At 31.6% G+C, this 18,930-nt stretch overlaps 2 protein-coding genes across 7 annotated transcripts in view; one reads left to right on the plus strand and one right to left on the minus strand.

Moving 5' to 3' along the window:
* Positions 1-879: 879 nt before the first annotated feature.
* Positions 880-11,944, plus strand: LOC108908467 (inactive pancreatic lipase-related protein 1-like). The gene is made up of 11 exons (XM_023454154.1): positions 880-949; positions 1,008-1,153; positions 1,399-1,533; positions 4,061-4,210; positions 4,265-4,373; positions 8,160-8,264; positions 8,319-8,572; positions 8,623-8,629; positions 9,138-9,258; positions 9,315-9,515; positions 11,830-11,944. Exons 1-11 carry the CDS (start codon positions 880-882, stop codon positions 11,942-11,944), a joined length of 1,413 nt encoding a protein of 470 aa, XP_023309922.1.
* Positions 11,945-17,024: 5,080 nt separating this feature from the next.
* Positions 17,025-18,930, minus strand: part of LOC108908469 (ras-related protein Rab-3) — a 40,589-nt gene continuing 38,683 nt past the window's right edge. For all 6 annotated transcript variants that reach the window (XM_018712511.1, XM_018712510.2, XM_018712508.1 and 3 more), the window contains one exon: positions 17,025-17,860. In XM_018712511.1, the coding sequence (XP_018568027.1) occupies positions 17,714-17,860 (147 nt within the window). In that variant the 3' untranslated portion in view covers positions 17,025-17,713. The remainder of the gene's footprint in view (positions 17,861-18,930) is intronic.

An 18,930-nucleotide genomic window follows, 5' to 3' on the forward strand; every position in this document is an offset into this window, starting at 1 on the left:
TACTAATTTATATAAAGCGTCTCCGGTTCACCAAATGATTATTGGTTATTCTAATATTGAATCTCGCATAGATATTCTCTGCTCCAGTATTACTCAAATTAAGAAAGTGTTCCTTTGAATTTTATGTTTGTATAAGTATGTTTTTGCATTTGTTTGTATTGTATTATAGCATATTAATATTATCTGTCTGTTCTCTGTTTGTTTTAGATATTATGTTTTGTGGTTTTTATTTTGTTTAATAATAGTTTTTATCTCATTCACCTATTTTTATTACTTTTTTTTTAGTTTGTAACCTTATCCTGTAACTGGGCATTGCCCGTTGGATACTGTAATTAAATAAATAAATAAATAAAAATAAATAAAGAAAAATATCACAAAAATGTTTTTTCCATTTTAATCTTCCTTAATTGATGTTTAAGGAGCAAAAAAGCGTCGCAGGCGAAAATTTTAAAATGTTCAAGGTCAAACGGCTTTAAATGAATCTGGAAATTTTTAGTTGCATTTGCAATATTACCGAAAAGGATTTTCATTTGGATTTTATAAAAAATAGAATAGAAAGGTATATACTGGATCACACATAGCAAACATTTCNGGACCACTGGGCAAAAATAAAAAATACGATTCCCCTAAATTTGTCCTAAGAATATGTGACCAAATTTTGTTGCATGAATTTCGGGACACCTTGTATACCTGAATAGGAAACATTTCTGAGAAAAATTCAACTCTATGTTTCGGTATTTAGATTGCACCGTTTTTAATGTTACTAAATTATTATCATACGAGTGGTAATGGTTAGTCAAATGAACCTGACACATGGAATAATGTCAATGTCAAATCATCCGCAACACAAATGTAATGATACCAGCGTCTGTTATTATAATGGTAGCTTTCCTTTCTGACAACATCATACTTATAGGAATGAACAAAGATGACTCAAACGGTGGTGAAGGTAAGTTCCTAGAAATCATAATTTTACATAAATTCGTTGTAACCTTGATTATGCAAAGGTTCGGCTAGAAAATGTTTCGACGAGATTGGTTGTTTAGAAACAAATTCGAGGTGGTATGATAAGAAACTGCGGCCAAACAATCTCCCTCCATTCGACAGACACATTATAAAGACAGACTTTTTACTGATTAAAATTAATAAATCGGTAAGTCTTAAAACTTTTTTCAGTGACAAATTTGTTTTTAAGTCTTCGTTTACCACAGTAAGAATAAATATTGATTACTCTTAAGTTTCTATTAAATTTTCTTTTCACTCGAACGTAGTGTTAGTGAATTAAAGGAAAGATGATAAATTAATACATTTATATTTACAAATTTGATTAGTACATTGCAATAGAAAAATGTATTCAATGACTTAGTTATTTAGTTATGAACTACTAATTATTGCTAGAATTCAGAAAATTTGCTGTATAACAATATGTTGGCAAAGCTTAGCTCCATTGAATCTGCTGGATATAACAGAAATTCCGACATTATAATTTTGATACATGATTTTACTGCCAATGGATATACCGGATGGATCAAAGTAAGTATTTTTTCTTAAGTATCTATTCTCATTGTAACAATCAATACCAAAAACACATTTATCAAAGGTCTCTTTTATACGACTAATGAATTAAATAAATATAAGAATATTTGAGGAGCAGACTTGCAAAACGCAGTTTGTTCAAAGCTTACATTTTTCAAATACAGATGACTGTGAGTTAATGCAAGATTACAACTTTTTATCACATTGCTATTAACGAAAGACATTTTTGTCTCTTGAAGAAAACCCCTCTTACAAGCTTCAACCAGAGACTATTATGAGGCATCCAAGTTAAACTGGCCCAAATTTTTGATAAAGGGCAAGTATATATAAATTAACTTATTCAAAGGCTTTGTCACACATTTTGACTTGTGCCTCTATCAAAACACTGAACTACGTCGTAAAAAATTGCTAATAATGCTTTAACTACAGAAAAATCCATCTTATATCCAAAAAGGCAATGAAGTAGATTGTGTTTTTAAACTTGAAGGCAGTTTCTTAATGAGTATTGTTTCAAATATTTTAGAGTTGAAAGGAACAATGACTTTGGGTTTATTGTTGCCAAGATTATCAACATCTCTCTTTTTATGAATTGGGAGTATCTTGGCTATATTGAAAGTTAGGTCAAAACGGCTCGATCAAAAAAATAATGTAGTCAAAGGTACGACAGGGGACACAAGGGAAGCCGTTACTATTAGTATGCTGAGGCTGTAATAGTCAATACAGTTTGAATTATTTTATTTCAAAGTACTACTCGAATATGCGATTGACCAATAGGCTATCAAAGAAAAAAGGATCAAGGTTTACGCAAATCGTGTAAAAACAACTCGAAATTAAAAGTGTGGTCACCAATCGAGTTAGCAATGACAATGAAGACAATATCATGTTGATAAATTATATTCCCTGTTGTGAGGTATTGAACACTTCCCTAGCAGCTTGGCATTTATCTCTGCTTTATAAATAATGTGACCAATAAGAATTTAATACTTATAATAATAAAAATAATAAATAAAAAAGTCGGAAATGAAATGCCGAAAGTGTATGATGATAATGATAGTGATAATGATAATGGTAAGGTAACAACAATGATAGTGGTAATAATATCTCTACCCCTCATTCTTATAACGAGAATTAACGAAGAAGTCAAATAGAGGACATGTTAGTAAGGTCTAACCACCATTCAATATAGTAATTAGAGAAACCTGAAGGAACTCATTCCTTTGAGAATGACCGAAAGGCAACTAGTATCAATGTCTTACGTTGACCTAAGTTAACTGCCAATTCAATGCCTACTTCCCCCTCCAAAAATACAACTCTAGATCAACGTTGTCTGGCCACGGGCTTCGAACCAGCTTAAAATGCTAGGCTACCAACAGATAATACGAATGAAATAAACAACTTTTTGTTTTGAAGTTAAATGTTTAGTCAATTTTAATAATTAAAATCTAGATATGTCTCTTTTTTCGAAAATTAAAATAAAAACGAAATAATATGTTTAATTTTAGGTTCTATATTGCATAAAAAATCTTTAAAAGAATTCTTGCACATTGGTTTTCTTAAAAAGTTCCCTCCTTTTAAAAGGACAGTAGGCATACAAACCACTAAATATATATTTTTTATTTTTAACAAACATGTTAAAATAGCATATAATAAATTGTAAAATTAAATAAAATCTACAAATGAGAGGAGGGTATTCTAATTATTATGGTATATTATAAAACAATCTACCTGTAAAGCTACATCACATTTCATGTATTTTCGTTGGACTTTTTTTTGACAAACTGTACAACGCGTTTGTTTTGGTTGCAAGACAATATTATAGTGGTCTTTGTAATCCAATCGAGACTCTAAATTTTCATCTCCAGAATCTTCGTCTGTCATATCTTCATCTGAGTTTATGGAAGGCAACAAAGGAAACTTAGCAAAAGGTCATTCATTTAACGTGAGACCCCTGAAATAGAAATACATTACATTCCTAATGCCTATTGTCTTTTTAAAAGGACAGTAAAAAAAATTGGACTAAATGCTTAGGTATCTAAGATCCTAGCCTCAACTTTTGAAATAAAATGAAAAGTCTGAACCTTTTACCTAACAAAATTTAGCAGATAACACTTACCCCCACTAGCTTCAAATCAATAGACTGCAACATTTTTTAAAAATCACAAACTTGCAGAAGCAATATCTTACTTATCTAACAGAGTTAAGACTAAAGTGGCTCTTAAAGCACGTGCTTTGGGATATTCTGAAATCAGATTAGCAATACCATCACTGATCGGGAAGCTTTAAGGTACTGTACACCTATTTAAAAAGGTGCCTATAAAATGCCCTTTAAAAAGGACAGTAGGTATATCTGGGTCAACATGTTTACCTCATCCAGAAATGTGTAGGTTTGACATGTTTATCCCTTCCGAAAATGCGCAAGTCTGTTCCTCATTTTAAAATAAATAGTGTTTGCGATTTTTTCGAAATATATTTAATCAACTTATATGTCGATTAATAACTACCTAAAATGATCAATTACTTTTAGCATTTGGCGAAGATACTATTAGATAAATCATCCCATCTTAATGTGATATCAGTAGACTGGCAAAGAGGTGCTGACCCACCATACGACCAAGCAATATCAAATGCAAGAGTTGTGGCTTTGGAAGTGATCCAAATGTTAAAAGAAATTAAAGTTAAATTAGAATCCACTGAATTTTTCTAACGAATAACTAAAGATTCGTTTTAGGAACAAGGCAAAGCCAATCTTGATAAAGTACACATCATTGGCCATGGTGTAGGGGCTCACATTGCAGGTTATGTAGGCGCTACATACAGCGGCATTAAAAAAATTACAGGTATAAATTATAGCACACATCTTCTTCGATTTCTTTCTAATTATGCAAGGAATTTTACTATAAACTGGAAAATAATTCTGAAATCTGTGAAAATTATATCTACTTTTTTTATTCTTTTGGGAAATATGCACTGTTTATGAGTAATTTCTCGTTTGGTTCTAACGCGCTAGAAGAAAAATCAGTTAATTTTATATGCTAAGCCTTTTATTTAGAATCTAGGTTGCTTTCGCTGTACATCAAGAATAAAACGCTCTCTCAACGGTAATAATAAAGAATTTTATTGAAAACTAATGAATAGAACACTTGTATGGAAAAAGACGTGTTGACGATTTGATGGTTTGCTGGAGAGTCTTCTGTGTGCAGTCGGTCGTAGGTATATTCGTCCACATCTGGTGGCCGGCGCCAGTATGGCGCCTATTGACGTTGTACTTAAAAATGGGTCACTTGCAACCAACATGTGTACCCACACAATGTGTACCCACAATACAAACAGTAACGAATTCAGTAAGATCACTATAAATTTGCGTTTATTCAATTCGTGTTTGTATGGGTATCTACTATAAAATGTATCTTTCAGAGGTCCCAGAAATAATAATGTAAAGGATTCAAATCGGGTAAGCCAGGTGGTCAACCTATTGATGACTCTCTTTTAATTATTTCTGATTAGTAAAAGACCCATCTGATGCTGTGTATAATTCTCTTCGAATCACCAATAAATTTGTAGACAAAAATGCAAAAAATACATCTCCACAAAATAAAACGAAATAGCGCGTAAACAGTGCATATTCTCAAATCGGATTTGGCAAATGCTGGACATCTAAACTTATTGTTATTATTTTGAAAATACTGGGAAGCATCCTTTTTTGGATTTCGCTTCCCAGATGGCACTGCGTACAAAGATGGACCAAGAATTCTACTGATTGAAATATTTCTCTTCGTATATAAACGTACTACATTTGATTAAAGTTCATTTATAGATTCCTGTGATAATTTATCTTTTCAAAACTTTAATGCACTCTATCTCGTAAAATAGCATTCTGAGACAAAAGTTTATCAAACTGAAAGTACAGATAACAGATGATAAAAAAATGTATGATGAACATATACATACAGGGTGGTTCAGAATAGAACATACATAGTGGGTAAGTATATAACAAATGTGAGATAACAAAGAAAAGAAATGCGAGACTATTACCAATTTTTGAAAATCTATTTCTACGTGTACCATCACTGCAGTGCTCAAAATTTGACCTACATAATCTAAAAAAAAAAAAACGGAAAGTACATANGAAATGCGAGACTATTACCAATTTTTGAAAATCTATTTCTACGTGTACCATCACTGCAGTGCTCAAAATTTGACCTACATAATCTAAAAAAAAAAAAACGGAAAGTACATATGATTATAGTACATTAATATTAAGTATTAGACGACATCGCCTTGTAAATACAGAAACAAATCAGAAAAGTTCCAAGCTTTTGCGAGTTAGGCAGCTTGAGATACAATCATCCAATAGTATTCAATATACAGGGTGTCCCGGTACTTGATACAAAAAAGTCGAGTACAAATAGATGAGGTCAAAATAATATCAGTTCTTCATATAAATGTTTTTCATATGGGCCTTAGTTAACAAGTTGAGGGCCCTCAAATGTGAGAATTAAAAAGTTACTGTTACTTACAGTCTCAGAACTATTAACTTCAGCATGATGCAATTTTGGCAGTCGATAACAAATGTTGTTTGTGCTTGTTTTTGATATTGTAAGTGAAACTTCATTATGCCCCGAACGCCAGGGACGGACTATGTCCTATGGTTAACGACCCAAAATTTTTGCATAGATGACGATCCCTATCTCCCTGCATCAAAAATAAGTTCCCTGAAGAATTTGCCAGCGATAATACCCTCTTAGTTCGACTCGGTAATGTTAACAGTTTAGGAAATATTTGTGATTTTATATTACAGTGCATATCTAGCGGCGCCTCCACCATTTTTTGTGTTAAACTTTTAATTGGCCATAATTACTATGTTAGAACAGTACATATTTTTAAAATAAAAGCCTAGAAAGTCTTACTGTCTGCTAATGTAATTTTTCACTATGAAAATTTGACAAACACATTTTACACATAACACAAAATAGAAAAAAATATAAGTATAAGTTAAAGTAAGTATTCAACTCCAAATGTCGATGTTCATTCAGACGTTTCTCAAAAACGTATATACCTATTAAATTATTACTCACTAGTAATGTGTGAGCAGAAATAGTGGGTAATAATTTAATAGGTTCATACGTTTTTGAGGAACGTCTGAATGGACATTAATATTTGAAGTTTTTAAAAAATAATTTGCAGCCACTATTAGACAATGTTCCATTAGACACCAGAAGAAACGTTTGGTTCATGCACGATGGGGCTCTTCCCCATTTCAGTATTGATGTACGAAATTATTTATCCATTGTGTTTATAAAAATGAATGGCCCAACTTCATGGCCTCCACGTTCTCCAGACTTTAACCCGATGGACCTGAAAAGTTTAGTGTACTCAACCCCAGTATAGATAAGGGATAGAATTGCTACAAAGAATTAATTTCCATTGTGATAATATTAGACATATCCAGAAATTCTTTTTCGTGTACAAACAAACAACATTCGTAGACTTAGGAAGTCTGTGGAGGTGGAAGGTGCCCATATTGAAAATGTATGTTGATAGTTTTCTTTCTTTTAAATTATTTTTTTAACTTACTTTAACTTATTCTTGTTTTCTTTTCTATTTTCTGTTATGTGTAAAGTGTATTTGTCAAATTTTGTTAATGAAAATTACATTAGCAAACGGTAAAATTTTAAAAATATTTTTGGCTCTAACATACTTAGTAATTATGTCCAATTAAAAATTAAAAACAAAAAATGGTGGAGGCGCTCCTCAATGTGCACTGTGACAAAATCACAAATATTTCCTAACCTGTTAATTTTACCGAATTGAACCAAGAGAATATTAGCGTTGGAAAATTCTTCAGGGAACTTATTTTTGTTGCAGGCAGATTGCAATCGTCATCTATGCAAAAATTCTGGGTTGTTAACCATTGGGCATAGTCCATCCCTGGCGTTCAGGACATAATGAAGTTTCACTTACAACATCGAGCACTAAATTTGCATCATGCTGACGTTAATAGTTTAGAGGCTGTAAATAAAAATAACTTTAATTTTCACCTTTTTGGACCCGTAACTTGTTAACGAAGGCCCGTATGAAAAAAATTTATATGATGAACTGATATTATTTTGACCTCGTCTATTTGTACTCGACTTTTTGTATCAAGTACAGGAACACCCTGTATAGCGAAGCGTCACAAAAAAATGGGCTGGGCCGTGGCCCATACCAGCGCATCCCATACTACTTTGGCTATCTGAATTCGAATCTGAGTCAAAATTTTCGGATTGGTTCGTATTTTGATCCTAACATCAAAAACTCCTCTAGAAAGTGATTTTCTAGATGTCAAACCGATTTGAGCAGTCGGATATACATTGGAATTCATGAACCAAGTTATGGGGTGTGCGGAATTTATTTACGTTAAGCACGAATCAATCTGGAAATTTTGACTTTGAAATTCGGATTCTGTATGTCAGAACACTATAGGGTACACTGGTCTGATCCATAGCCCCGTCAAGTTTTTCTGTGGTGTTATGTAATTATATAACTTTTTTCTCGAAAGAATAGAAGAAAAAATCGTTTCCAATATTGACGCTGACTCCAAATTTTTTTTCGTATAAATTCTCAACCGCCCTATGTATTTACAGGACTCGATCCAAGCGGTCCTAGGTTTGAGGGTATGCCAGATGTTGTGAGGCTTAATCCTGCGAATGCCAGATACGTTGAAGTACTTCACACCGATGCTTCCGACGGTAACTGATTGTTTCATCTAAATTCCTTCTTTATTTACACTGTACTATCTCTAGATAGAAGTCAAGGGACTAGAGAAGCAATGGGACACAGTGATTTTTATATCAACAATGCTGTTGCACAACCCAACTGTCCTGTAAACAATTCCTTTCCCAAACTACTCGCAATCGAAAGAAATTCCTTGAATGGTGGGGAAATATCTCCTGGATGTAGTCATAAGAGGGCGTTTAAATATTTTATAGAATCTTTGGCTAGTAATGAGTGCGTATTTCTAGGAATTAAATGTAATAGTTATGAAAACTTCAATGAGGTAAATTACACATATATGCAAAGAAAACAATTTATACAGTTTTTTTTTAGGGTAAATGTACTTCTTGTGGAAATAAAAATAATAATACATGCAGAACTTTTGGACTTGCGACGTATAAGACTTCCACGGAGAAATCGTCGTTTTATTTAAATACAGCAGGACGTAACCCATATTGTAGTGAGTATATTGATAAAGAGTATATAAAAAATGCAGCAAAATAAAACTCTCTCAACGGTAAAAATAAAAGTATTTCTATTGAAAACAAAGTTAGTGAAAAAGAAGTGTTGTCGGGACGAGCGTTCGCTGGTGAATCTTGGTATGGAGTCGCTCGCATGTATCTGGTCCTGACGCCAATCTGCCGTGGACCTTTCCTGGAACCCTACTGCGTCCAGCGTCTGTTGTTTGTCCTTGCAACTGTTAGACCAGTCCGACGTCAGGTTGGCGCTCTTGACGTTATACTTGAAAAAGGTCACTTGTGGACATGTGTACCCATACCTTGTTAGTTTAGGACCACTCTCTCTATATAATTTTAATAGTTATACTTATCATATTTGTTTTATTTCAGTGTACGTATACAAAGTCACAGTTTTTGTAAAAGCGGGAGATACTACTTATTATGGATTCTTTGATTTCATTTTAGTGGATGATGAGACTCGTGTAGCAAAAGCTGAACTGAAGGATCCAATGTATATCCTCTAATACGTCCAGCACCTTAGATTCATGAATAACAATATTTTTTTAGTTCTAACCAAAGATATTATAAAAGCGGCATAGGCAATACGTACATCTATTATGTACAATCACCAAAACTCCAAAAACTAAAAGAAGCCAAAGTTAGGTGGAACGAGAAAAAGAAAATATATTGTTTCATATACTGCAGGCAGGTGATAGATGTTGAGAAAATTGTTTTTAAGTTTCTCGGTACTGGAAAACAGGATGATCGGTAAGTAAAATATATGATTTGATATGACTATAGAACCTTTCAATAAAATTACATAATATGAATATTTTCGGAAGACATCGCTCACTTCTTCAGAAGAAAACTTGACTCTGGAGGTTAGGTTCACTCGTTGGTATTTATATATGTAAGTTTTTTGTGCTTATCTACAGCGCTCCGATGTATAGTTTGAAGTCACTGGTCTGTAGCCCTCTGGTCCCTGATTTTTAATTATGGGTGTTTGTCTGAAATTATTTCTTCCAACTTCATAATGCCATGGTGGAACTAATATCTACCTGGACATTAATTATTATGATCTCTCAAATTCAAATTTTTAAATGTAGATTAAATATACAGGGTGAGTTTTTTTCGATGTTTAGTGTAGGTATCTGGCAAAGTAGCAGAGATACAAAAATGCTTACATGAGGAAAGATGTGCAGTTTAATGATCCTTATTAAATGTTCGTTTTATTTTTTGAAAAAACGTCATGGCTGACTAGATATTTGGAAAAATCCGAATTCAGACAATTCCTTCAGATGCGTGTAGCTCCGTTGCTATTTATTTTATAAAAAAAATTTAAATCACAAAGTTTCAGGTTTTTCTAGTGTTAATAAGATAGTGTGATCAAATTGTTCGTGTACACTTTCGTTTTCAAGTTATAACATAAACTTCAAGTTGTTTAAATATAAACCATATTTAGCTAAGAGCTAGAAAAAAATGTCTTTCTTCTGCTTTTCAACTATATGTAGAATATTCGGTATTGCTATTTTAAAAAAATGGGAGAACTGCAGCCGTTTTTAACTTTTCAATTGTTCGTTGACGCAGATGGCTGTGAAAACAATCGAAATGTTTACTGATAACGCTTTTAGTTACTGTAGCATTATTTGACAGTTACTTTTCTTTCTGAAAAGTCGTTTCAATTGCCAAAGACAACGAATTTTTCAAGTGAGCAAAAGCGTGATATTATTGAGTGTTACAGAGTGATTCACTATATTTTGACCCCCCCTTTAACTTTTTTGTTTTAAGAGATTAAAAAAATGGGAAATATAAAAGTTGCACGAGTTTTTATGAATTCTTCGAAAATGATAGTTGTAAAACAAATGAAGTCCAAACAAAATGGCCATGGATGTTAACTGTGCTAAGTTAAATGGTACACCCTGTATATTTTTACATATTTGGATAGAACATTCCCTGTTGAGCATAGTCATGTAGGATTTGTTGGGTCCATCTCTAACAATAAGCGAAATACTATTAAAAAACGAAAAGAAGGTTTTTTTATTAAGAAAATAAGATATCTTGTAATTGTTAAACCTCTTTCAGCCATTTCTGCCTTTCTCCAATTACGTAAGGATTTACAGATTTAGTTATAATATAATTTGACAGATCGGACATTGATATGGTCCAAAATGCGTATAGGTACTTTAACTAAATGTCACTAATTAGGTCGTGAGAGGCCTAATTACTCATGGACAATGTTATATGGTAGGCCGTGACAGTGATAGGTAATGTCATGACAACATTGTTATTGTTTGACAGTTTGTATCATTATTTAATTAAAATGGGTTACACAGAAGTAGAAAATTGAAATATTATAGGAATTAAAATAGAGCAAAGTTCTCCATACTCTATTTTAATTCTAAATAATTTTCTACTTCTATGTAACCTATTTTAATTAAATAATAATACAAACTGTCAATCGATAACAATTTTGTCAAGACCTTACTACTTGTCACTGTCACGACCTACCATATAATGTCCATGAGCAATTAGACCTCTCACGGCCTAATTAGTGAGATTTCGTTACATTACCTATACGCATTTTAGACCGTATCAATGTCCGATATATCAAAATATATTTTAACTAAATCTGTAAATCCTTACGTAATTAGAAAAAGGCATTTCGTTTTTTAATATTATCTCGCTTATTGTTAGAGATAAACCCAACAAACCCTATATGACTATGCTCGACAGGGAACGTTCTATCCAAATATGTAAAAATATGCAAGGTGTTCCATTTAACTTAACAAAGTTAACATCCGCGGCCATTTTATTTGGACTTCATTTGTTTTTCTACTGTCATTTTCGAAAAATTCATAAACAATCGTGCAACTTTTATATTTCACATTTTTTTATAACTCTTAAAACAAAAAAGTTAAAGGGGGTGGTCAAAATATAGTGAATCACCCTGCTTTTGACAATATTGATACGCGTGAGAAATGTCTCGAATTCTGTTCTTGGTCCATTTACATTTACATTACGTAAACCTATATTTTAACTTATAACCCATGTAAGTATTATTGTTTATACCATTTGTTTTTAGGGAAGAAGAAAACTTATGTCCACCAAACAAACAAACCGAGATAGAAAACGGTTCTTACAGCACATTCGTGGCTTGCAAAGGCACACCACGGTCCTCCAAAAATTCGACAGGATGATGAAAATGATTTACCGTCGGGCATATACACTATTTTATTTTACACTAAGTCATAAAATAATATATTATACAATCCATATATAACATAACAACAGGAGTTTTATACACTAATAATTTTATAACTTACGTGTATAAAACAATATTTAGAAAGTGTGCGATCTGCTTAATAATGTCCTGCTTCCCTCGAGTTTGGCCGAATTTGAACCAATTCCGCAATAGTGAGGCACAGATTTATAAACGCCAGTTGGAAATATTTTAGCTCAAGAAAACTCCTTGTTGAACATAAATCGGAATTTGTCATGTAATATTTCGTGATAAATTTTCGTTGGGAATCTTATTTCAAAAATAGTTGATACTGTTTATTATTAACGTTAGTTGTCCTGAGCTAAGAAGAATATAAAACAGCAGTACAATTCAATGAAACATCTATCTTACACGGAGTTTTACACAAAGATGTATTTTTAACAGAGAAATCCAATTGTGATAATTAATTCATCAAAATTATGTCATGAATACATACTTTAGGCAGTTACTCTATGAACTGATTTTATACATTTATATAAGTAAAAACAACGTACACATTTTACTTTTTTTATCCCCACTTCTAAGCAAAAAATATCAACAACTCTATGAGATATTAATTTAATTAATTAATTAATTAATTAATTAATTTTATGTAGTACCCAGAATTTGTGCCATATTTCAGTTTTATTATTTAAAAAATTATAAAACTTTGGCCTTAATCTGGGAAAAAATATAATCAATAAAAATTGTATAAATATGAATATACCACGTGCCCCATTTTAATGGATACACATCTCGTCAGTGAAACCTCAAATCCAAAAATGACCAAATGGAAGTTATTCAGTTCATTGGGGGAAAGTGACTGCCGTCCTTGAGTTTGACCTTAATCGTGACCATCAAGGTCAATTGAAGGTCAATTTCATAATTTTAAATGGAACTCTCTATTTTTTACCCTGGGAATTCAATTTTGACCTTGCGGTAAAAGTCAAGGTCACAGCGAGTTCAAATGATTCGTCATCCCTGAAGTAACCTCGGAATAAGATGTTTGCTCTCAATGTCGATGGGAATTTCATCAACGTACGCAATAATTACCTTGCATTTGACTTTGGTCCTCAAGGTCATTTGAAGGTCCACTGCATAAATCGATCTTGATGACTTCTACAAATATTTTTATTGATATGCAATCTTGGATTTAATATTGAAGGTTATTTGAGGGTTGCCCTTGGTTCTTTTTGTATCGGTACTTGTATTTCCGGGACCGGATCCCAAAAAAGCGGTAAATTATATACCCCAGTAGATTGCAAATAAGAAGTCAAACTACAAGTTCATTTGAAGATCAAATCAGAAGTTAGTCTTGCAATGGTATCGAAATGACCTCGTAATACAATGGTCTAAAAATAATGGTGATATTTACCTACTTGATCAAATCATTTTTGGACCAAACGCTTCAATTACGATATATTCACGTGTATCGATCTTTCCAAAATCTTTTCCAAATTTGTACTTTAATAATAATCGAATGAAATTCCATAAAGAAAAAACTAAAAGACAGAAGTAATCTGTACCAATAACAAAAACTGCCTCGAAATTTTTGGGTTACTTGCTTTGAGAAACTTACAGAAATAAATATCTGCAAATTTTCATGGTAGAATTGTATCTTGAAGAGTTAATAATATATCACAAGTTGTTCAATATTGATGCAGGGTAGTACATTTTCGATTTTTTTTAAAGTGTGATGTCCTCCACCGTAAACAATAAAACGCAACTAAACCTAATTAATCTAAAAGCGTCTAATAACACATATTAACAATATAACAAAATAAACTAAAAAAAACTAATCTCGTACAGTTCCTATATTTACATTTTCACATTTATTTTGTTTTATAGTCAATAATATAGTACTGTTACTACATCGCGTTTTTGTTTTTAAGCTTGCTATTACCCTCTTTCTCTAGAATTATACAACACATTGACAAGAATAATTGCCTTTTAGGCCAACGATATGTATAACTAAATTTGAATTTCTATTGATAGGAAACTCAAACAGCACCCTGTGTGGCGAAAGGGAATGGGGAATTAATAATAATAAATAGCCTGTGTGGCGAAAACGAATGGGGAATTAATAATAATAAATAGAGGTGGTTCTATAAAGTAGGTATTGTCTCTCATCTAGGTATATGTAAGTTTAGGACGCTACTGTAAGATTGTAGTATAATAAACATACCTAATAACATAATGTATAATCTCGTGTGGACCTAACGAATTGCTAATATAATATAATTACCGTTAAAATAAATATCACGACATTTACAAAATTCGTTAACAACTTCCATAGTAATGTTAGTTACACTGAAAGAAACTACCATTGTTAATACGACACATATTTGAAGTATTGTTAGGAGTAATTAATCTCTCATATTCCAGTTAAAAGTTTGGAGTTTCTTTAGAAGTGAATACTAAAACTATATTGAAAAAACGGCTTAAACATTGTCAAGTCTATTAAAACGTAAATATGATATAGTTACAAAAAATTTAATATCCCTTTTGTTTATGAAACACTATTAGTCCACGGGCCTACGTACAAAGAAAAAATGATTACTAGCAAGCTGTAACTTTGCGTGCAGCTTAAGTTTGACGAGTCTCCCAAGATTTGACTATGAGGAAAATTAAACAGTGGTAAGTTTTCCCGTGATGTTCAGGAAAACATGTCAATCTGGCATAAACATGGAATGTTATGACCAGCACTTTTTTTTAAGTTTAAATGAAAGATATATTTTTTTAAAACCCCCCAAAAAATTTGTCCGACAAAAATGTTGGTATTTTAAGTTTGTCTCCACCTCAAATATGTCGATTTGGTGATATCATGGTTGGTGAGAACCAGCATGCTGATTTTTCTGGGAGGGTTTGGTAATAAGATTTGAAATGAACGTATCTTATTGTCCGACAAAATTCTTGAGAAGTTTTTACAGTCCGACGCCCCGAAGATGTCGACATAACGACAACATGGTTGGTGATAACCAGCTGTCGGACAAAAGCGTCATTATTTAAAAAAATGCAATATTAATCTGAGAATTTAATTGTCCGACAAAATTATCGGTTTTTTTGCTTGTCCGACAAAATTAAACTATAAAATTTTCAATACTTACGCATGATGTAGAAGAAAAATTTATATTTAATAAAAAAAATATTTGAATAAAAAAAATTTTGTTTAAATTTCTCAAATTTCAAAATGAATATGACTAATTTAAATTTATTTTTTTATACAATTACAAAAAAATTGTATACAGGGCAGTCCCGAGCTAATAGTTTAAAATTCATAGGTAGATTCTCGAAGCAAAAGTATCGCGATTTAGCCGAACTTACCTTAGTCCAAAAGTTGATAGTTAAAGAGATACAGGGTGTTAAATGTAAAATATTATTTTAGTTTTTTTCATTTATTCCTTAAAAAATGCAAATATCCTCACAAAATTTTGAGGTTTGGAGTTCTTTATGTAGAGGAATTGAAATGTGTTCACATTTTGGTTAAAGTTCATAGAGGGCGCTAGCTGCAGTACATTGAATGTGTTAAAAACGACATAACTTTTTTATTCTTTAAGGTATCTTTGGTATCAAATTCTTATTTTCCAAGTTTTTTGGTTTTGAAACTTCCGATGCTGTTGAATTAAATTACAATGAAGTACCTACCTATTATTAATTTAACGGTGAAGTTTCTTAAGTTTGGACGAAAATCAAATAATTGACATATTCCACTTGTCTTATTGCTGTCATTTGTATGCTACTGTCCATTATTATTCGCACCTAAAATTACATCTTAATTTAAATTGTATATGCATAAATGTGAGATGGAATGCCGAAACTTCCGTTTTTGGGGTTACAAATCAGTTGTTTATGGAGAAACTATAAACACCTGTGAAGAACTTTGGCAGCAGGTTTTAAATGCGCAAAGTCATTTCGCGTTAAGTATTTATACTTTACAACAAGATAATCTTTTAATAAACGGGTTGATAAATGTATAATAATATTTTTAAAATTGGTTTAACTGGTTTTTCAAAAACAAAACTATGTGTAAACTGTTTGTCAAAACAAGATTGCAAATTTTAATTTAAAAAAAACACAAGCAAAAATTTATGCATTCATTGTACAGTTACCATTTTTTTATAAAATAGTTTATAAAATAGTTTATAAAATAAAATGTACATATAAGTTTTTTGAACAAAGAAATCATCCTTATGGAGATTAATTAAATTAGTTTGACATAATTATTTATGAATTTCAATTTCTGTTGCTCCTGTTAACAAGATAATTTTCTTATTTATTCTTCTTTATTTTTTCATTAAAAAATTAATTATTTTATAGCAGAATGAACATTAGGTACCACAATAATCGTTATTTTTCCCATTTTTAAGGCAAATTTTTCAATCTATTTGGCGGACAAGTATATTATTGTGTTATACATTTCAATTATTAGAGAACAAATCAAAACCAGATTGCTGGTTATCACCAACCATGTTGTCGTTAAGTCGACATCTTCGGGGCGTTGGACTGCAAAAACTTCTCAAGAATTTTGTCGGACAATAAGATACTTTCATCTCAAAGCTTATTACCAAACCCTCCCAGAAAAAACAGCTTGCTGGTTGTCACCAACCATAATGTCACCAAATCGACATATTTGGGGTGGGGGACAAACTCAAAATACCAACATTTTTGTCGGTCAAATTTTTTGGGGGGTTTAAAAAATATATCTTTCATTTAAACTTTAAAAAAGTGCTGGTCATAACATTCCATGTTTATGCCAGATTGACATGTTTTCCTGAAAATCACGGGAAAACTTATCACTGTTGAATTTCCTCGTAGTCAAATCTTGGGAGACTCGTCAAACTTAAGCTGCACGCAAAGTTACAGTTTGCTGGTAATTATTTTTTCTTTGTACGTGGGCCCGTGGACTATATAGTATTGAAATGTTCACAACCAACTTTATACATTATGAACACAATGACTTCTCTTATATTACCATATCGTAGAGAAAGGAGCGAAGAGAAATAAAAAAAATAAATATATCCAAAATCTAATGTGATATACTTTGGAAGATTTAATTATGTAAAGGCCATTGTTTACATTAATAACTATAGAAGAACATCATTCTTGTATGTCAAAGTGTATGACGAAACAAAAAATATTTATATTTTCAGTGTAACTAACCACTACAAATAACTGATTATCCCGTCAAAACACCTCATGCTACTCTACATTTGTTTTTTCTAATATTGACATTGTTTTTGTTGAGTTTGCAAATTATAAAATGCTTGTTATAAAATTTTTAAACACCGTTAAAAAGGATACAAAACTTGTCTGGTATCTCGATTCAACACTTAACACTATTAGTACCAAAATTTGAAACATTTAACAACAATAAGTATGTCCCACAATAATGTTGGGAAAGTAGTACGAAAAAAGCCAATTATGCTTCATTAATTGAAAATCTTGAACAATTTTAGTTCGTTGACCTCCAGTGCAAAACTGGCGAGATGAAAATTTTGTATCCCTTCTAACTATAAAAATGCAGGTAATACACGCATGCAAAAGTTCAATAGAATATTATAGAACATCATTTTTGCTCATGCGTATTGTCAGTCTCGATAAAAGTAAACGGAAAGAGTTTTAAGTTTTCATACATCCTGGTCGAAGTATCAACAGTTTTGTGAAGAGGAGGTCCACGTCTGAACGGGACTTGATTCTCTTAAGGTTATTAACAGTTGCAGTTGGCAGCTTGGGGACCTTGGGGGGCGTCCGTTAAGCGTTGGCCCTTTGCCCCGCCGCTCATTAGGGTCGGGTCAGTGTCTAGGCTGTCTGACATTTTGTCGCAGATTATGTCCACTAAGCGCTCGAAAACGGCCTGAAAGAAAACATTTTAGTATTACAGTGAAGGAAAAATCTTGCTTGAAGCTAGGAGGCTTTAGTATTTTGAAAATATCAAATATATGTATATGTTACTTAATTTAATTTATTTATCTCAAGAGTTCATATAATTCTGAAAATTTAATATTTTATTGCATCATTCTCAAAATATTCGAAAATTAAATAATTATTTACATACAATGAATAAACAAAGTTTTAATGTACCTAGATAATTATAAGAAAGAATAATGTAATTTTAAACACAAACACTTACTTCTAGGAAATAAATTTACTCAATAAAGTTAAATCTACTACACTACTAACAGTCAACGCAGCATATAGAATAGAAGCCATTACTGTGCACGCATAGGATATGGTGAAAAATAGAAATGGTTTCTCCTATTTTGTTAACCTATTCTATTTATCCTATTTATTTATTTTTTATGGGGTCTGGAAAGCTTTAATAAACTCGAATTTAAATGCAGGATTAGTTACTAACCAAGCCTCAATCTGAATTTAAAATATTGGGGTTAGGTAATAAAAATTTGTTCGAGTTCTATTTTATTTAAAATTGTTGTATCGACAGTTATTTTATAATTGTTATTGATATGGAGATGAATATTGCGATTCATATTAATTAATTAATTTTTACTCGTTATCTGAAATTTCCCAATACTACCAGTTATAAATGCATAAATATGCATTATAATAAACATTATATGTATGCTATTAATGAATGCGTGTATTTTGATAACTGTGTAACTAGAGCTTTTAAATGCATTGTTGATTGCCATATTTATTTCATAAAATGTAATAAAAACAACTAACACAAAACAATATTTGAATTTATTACTAATATATTAATACACTTATTTTATAATTTATGGGGTTGGTAGTTTCTCACATAACGAACTAACTTTTATTTTTCTGTCGCTAAAACGTTGACTTCAATAGATCAAATTAATAATAGGTACCGTTTTTTTGCAACACATTTTGTAATTCCTTATTTTTAGAATAAATAAATAAAAAAGAATGTAAATACTTGTCGGATAATATAATATAATATAA

This window comes from Anoplophora glabripennis, unplaced genomic scaffold (assembly GCF_000390285.2).
Source record: "Anoplophora glabripennis isolate ALB-LARVAE unplaced genomic scaffold, Agla_2.0 scaffold240, whole genome shotgun sequence".
NCBI lineage: Eukaryota > Metazoa > Arthropoda > Insecta > Coleoptera > Cerambycidae > Anoplophora > Anoplophora glabripennis.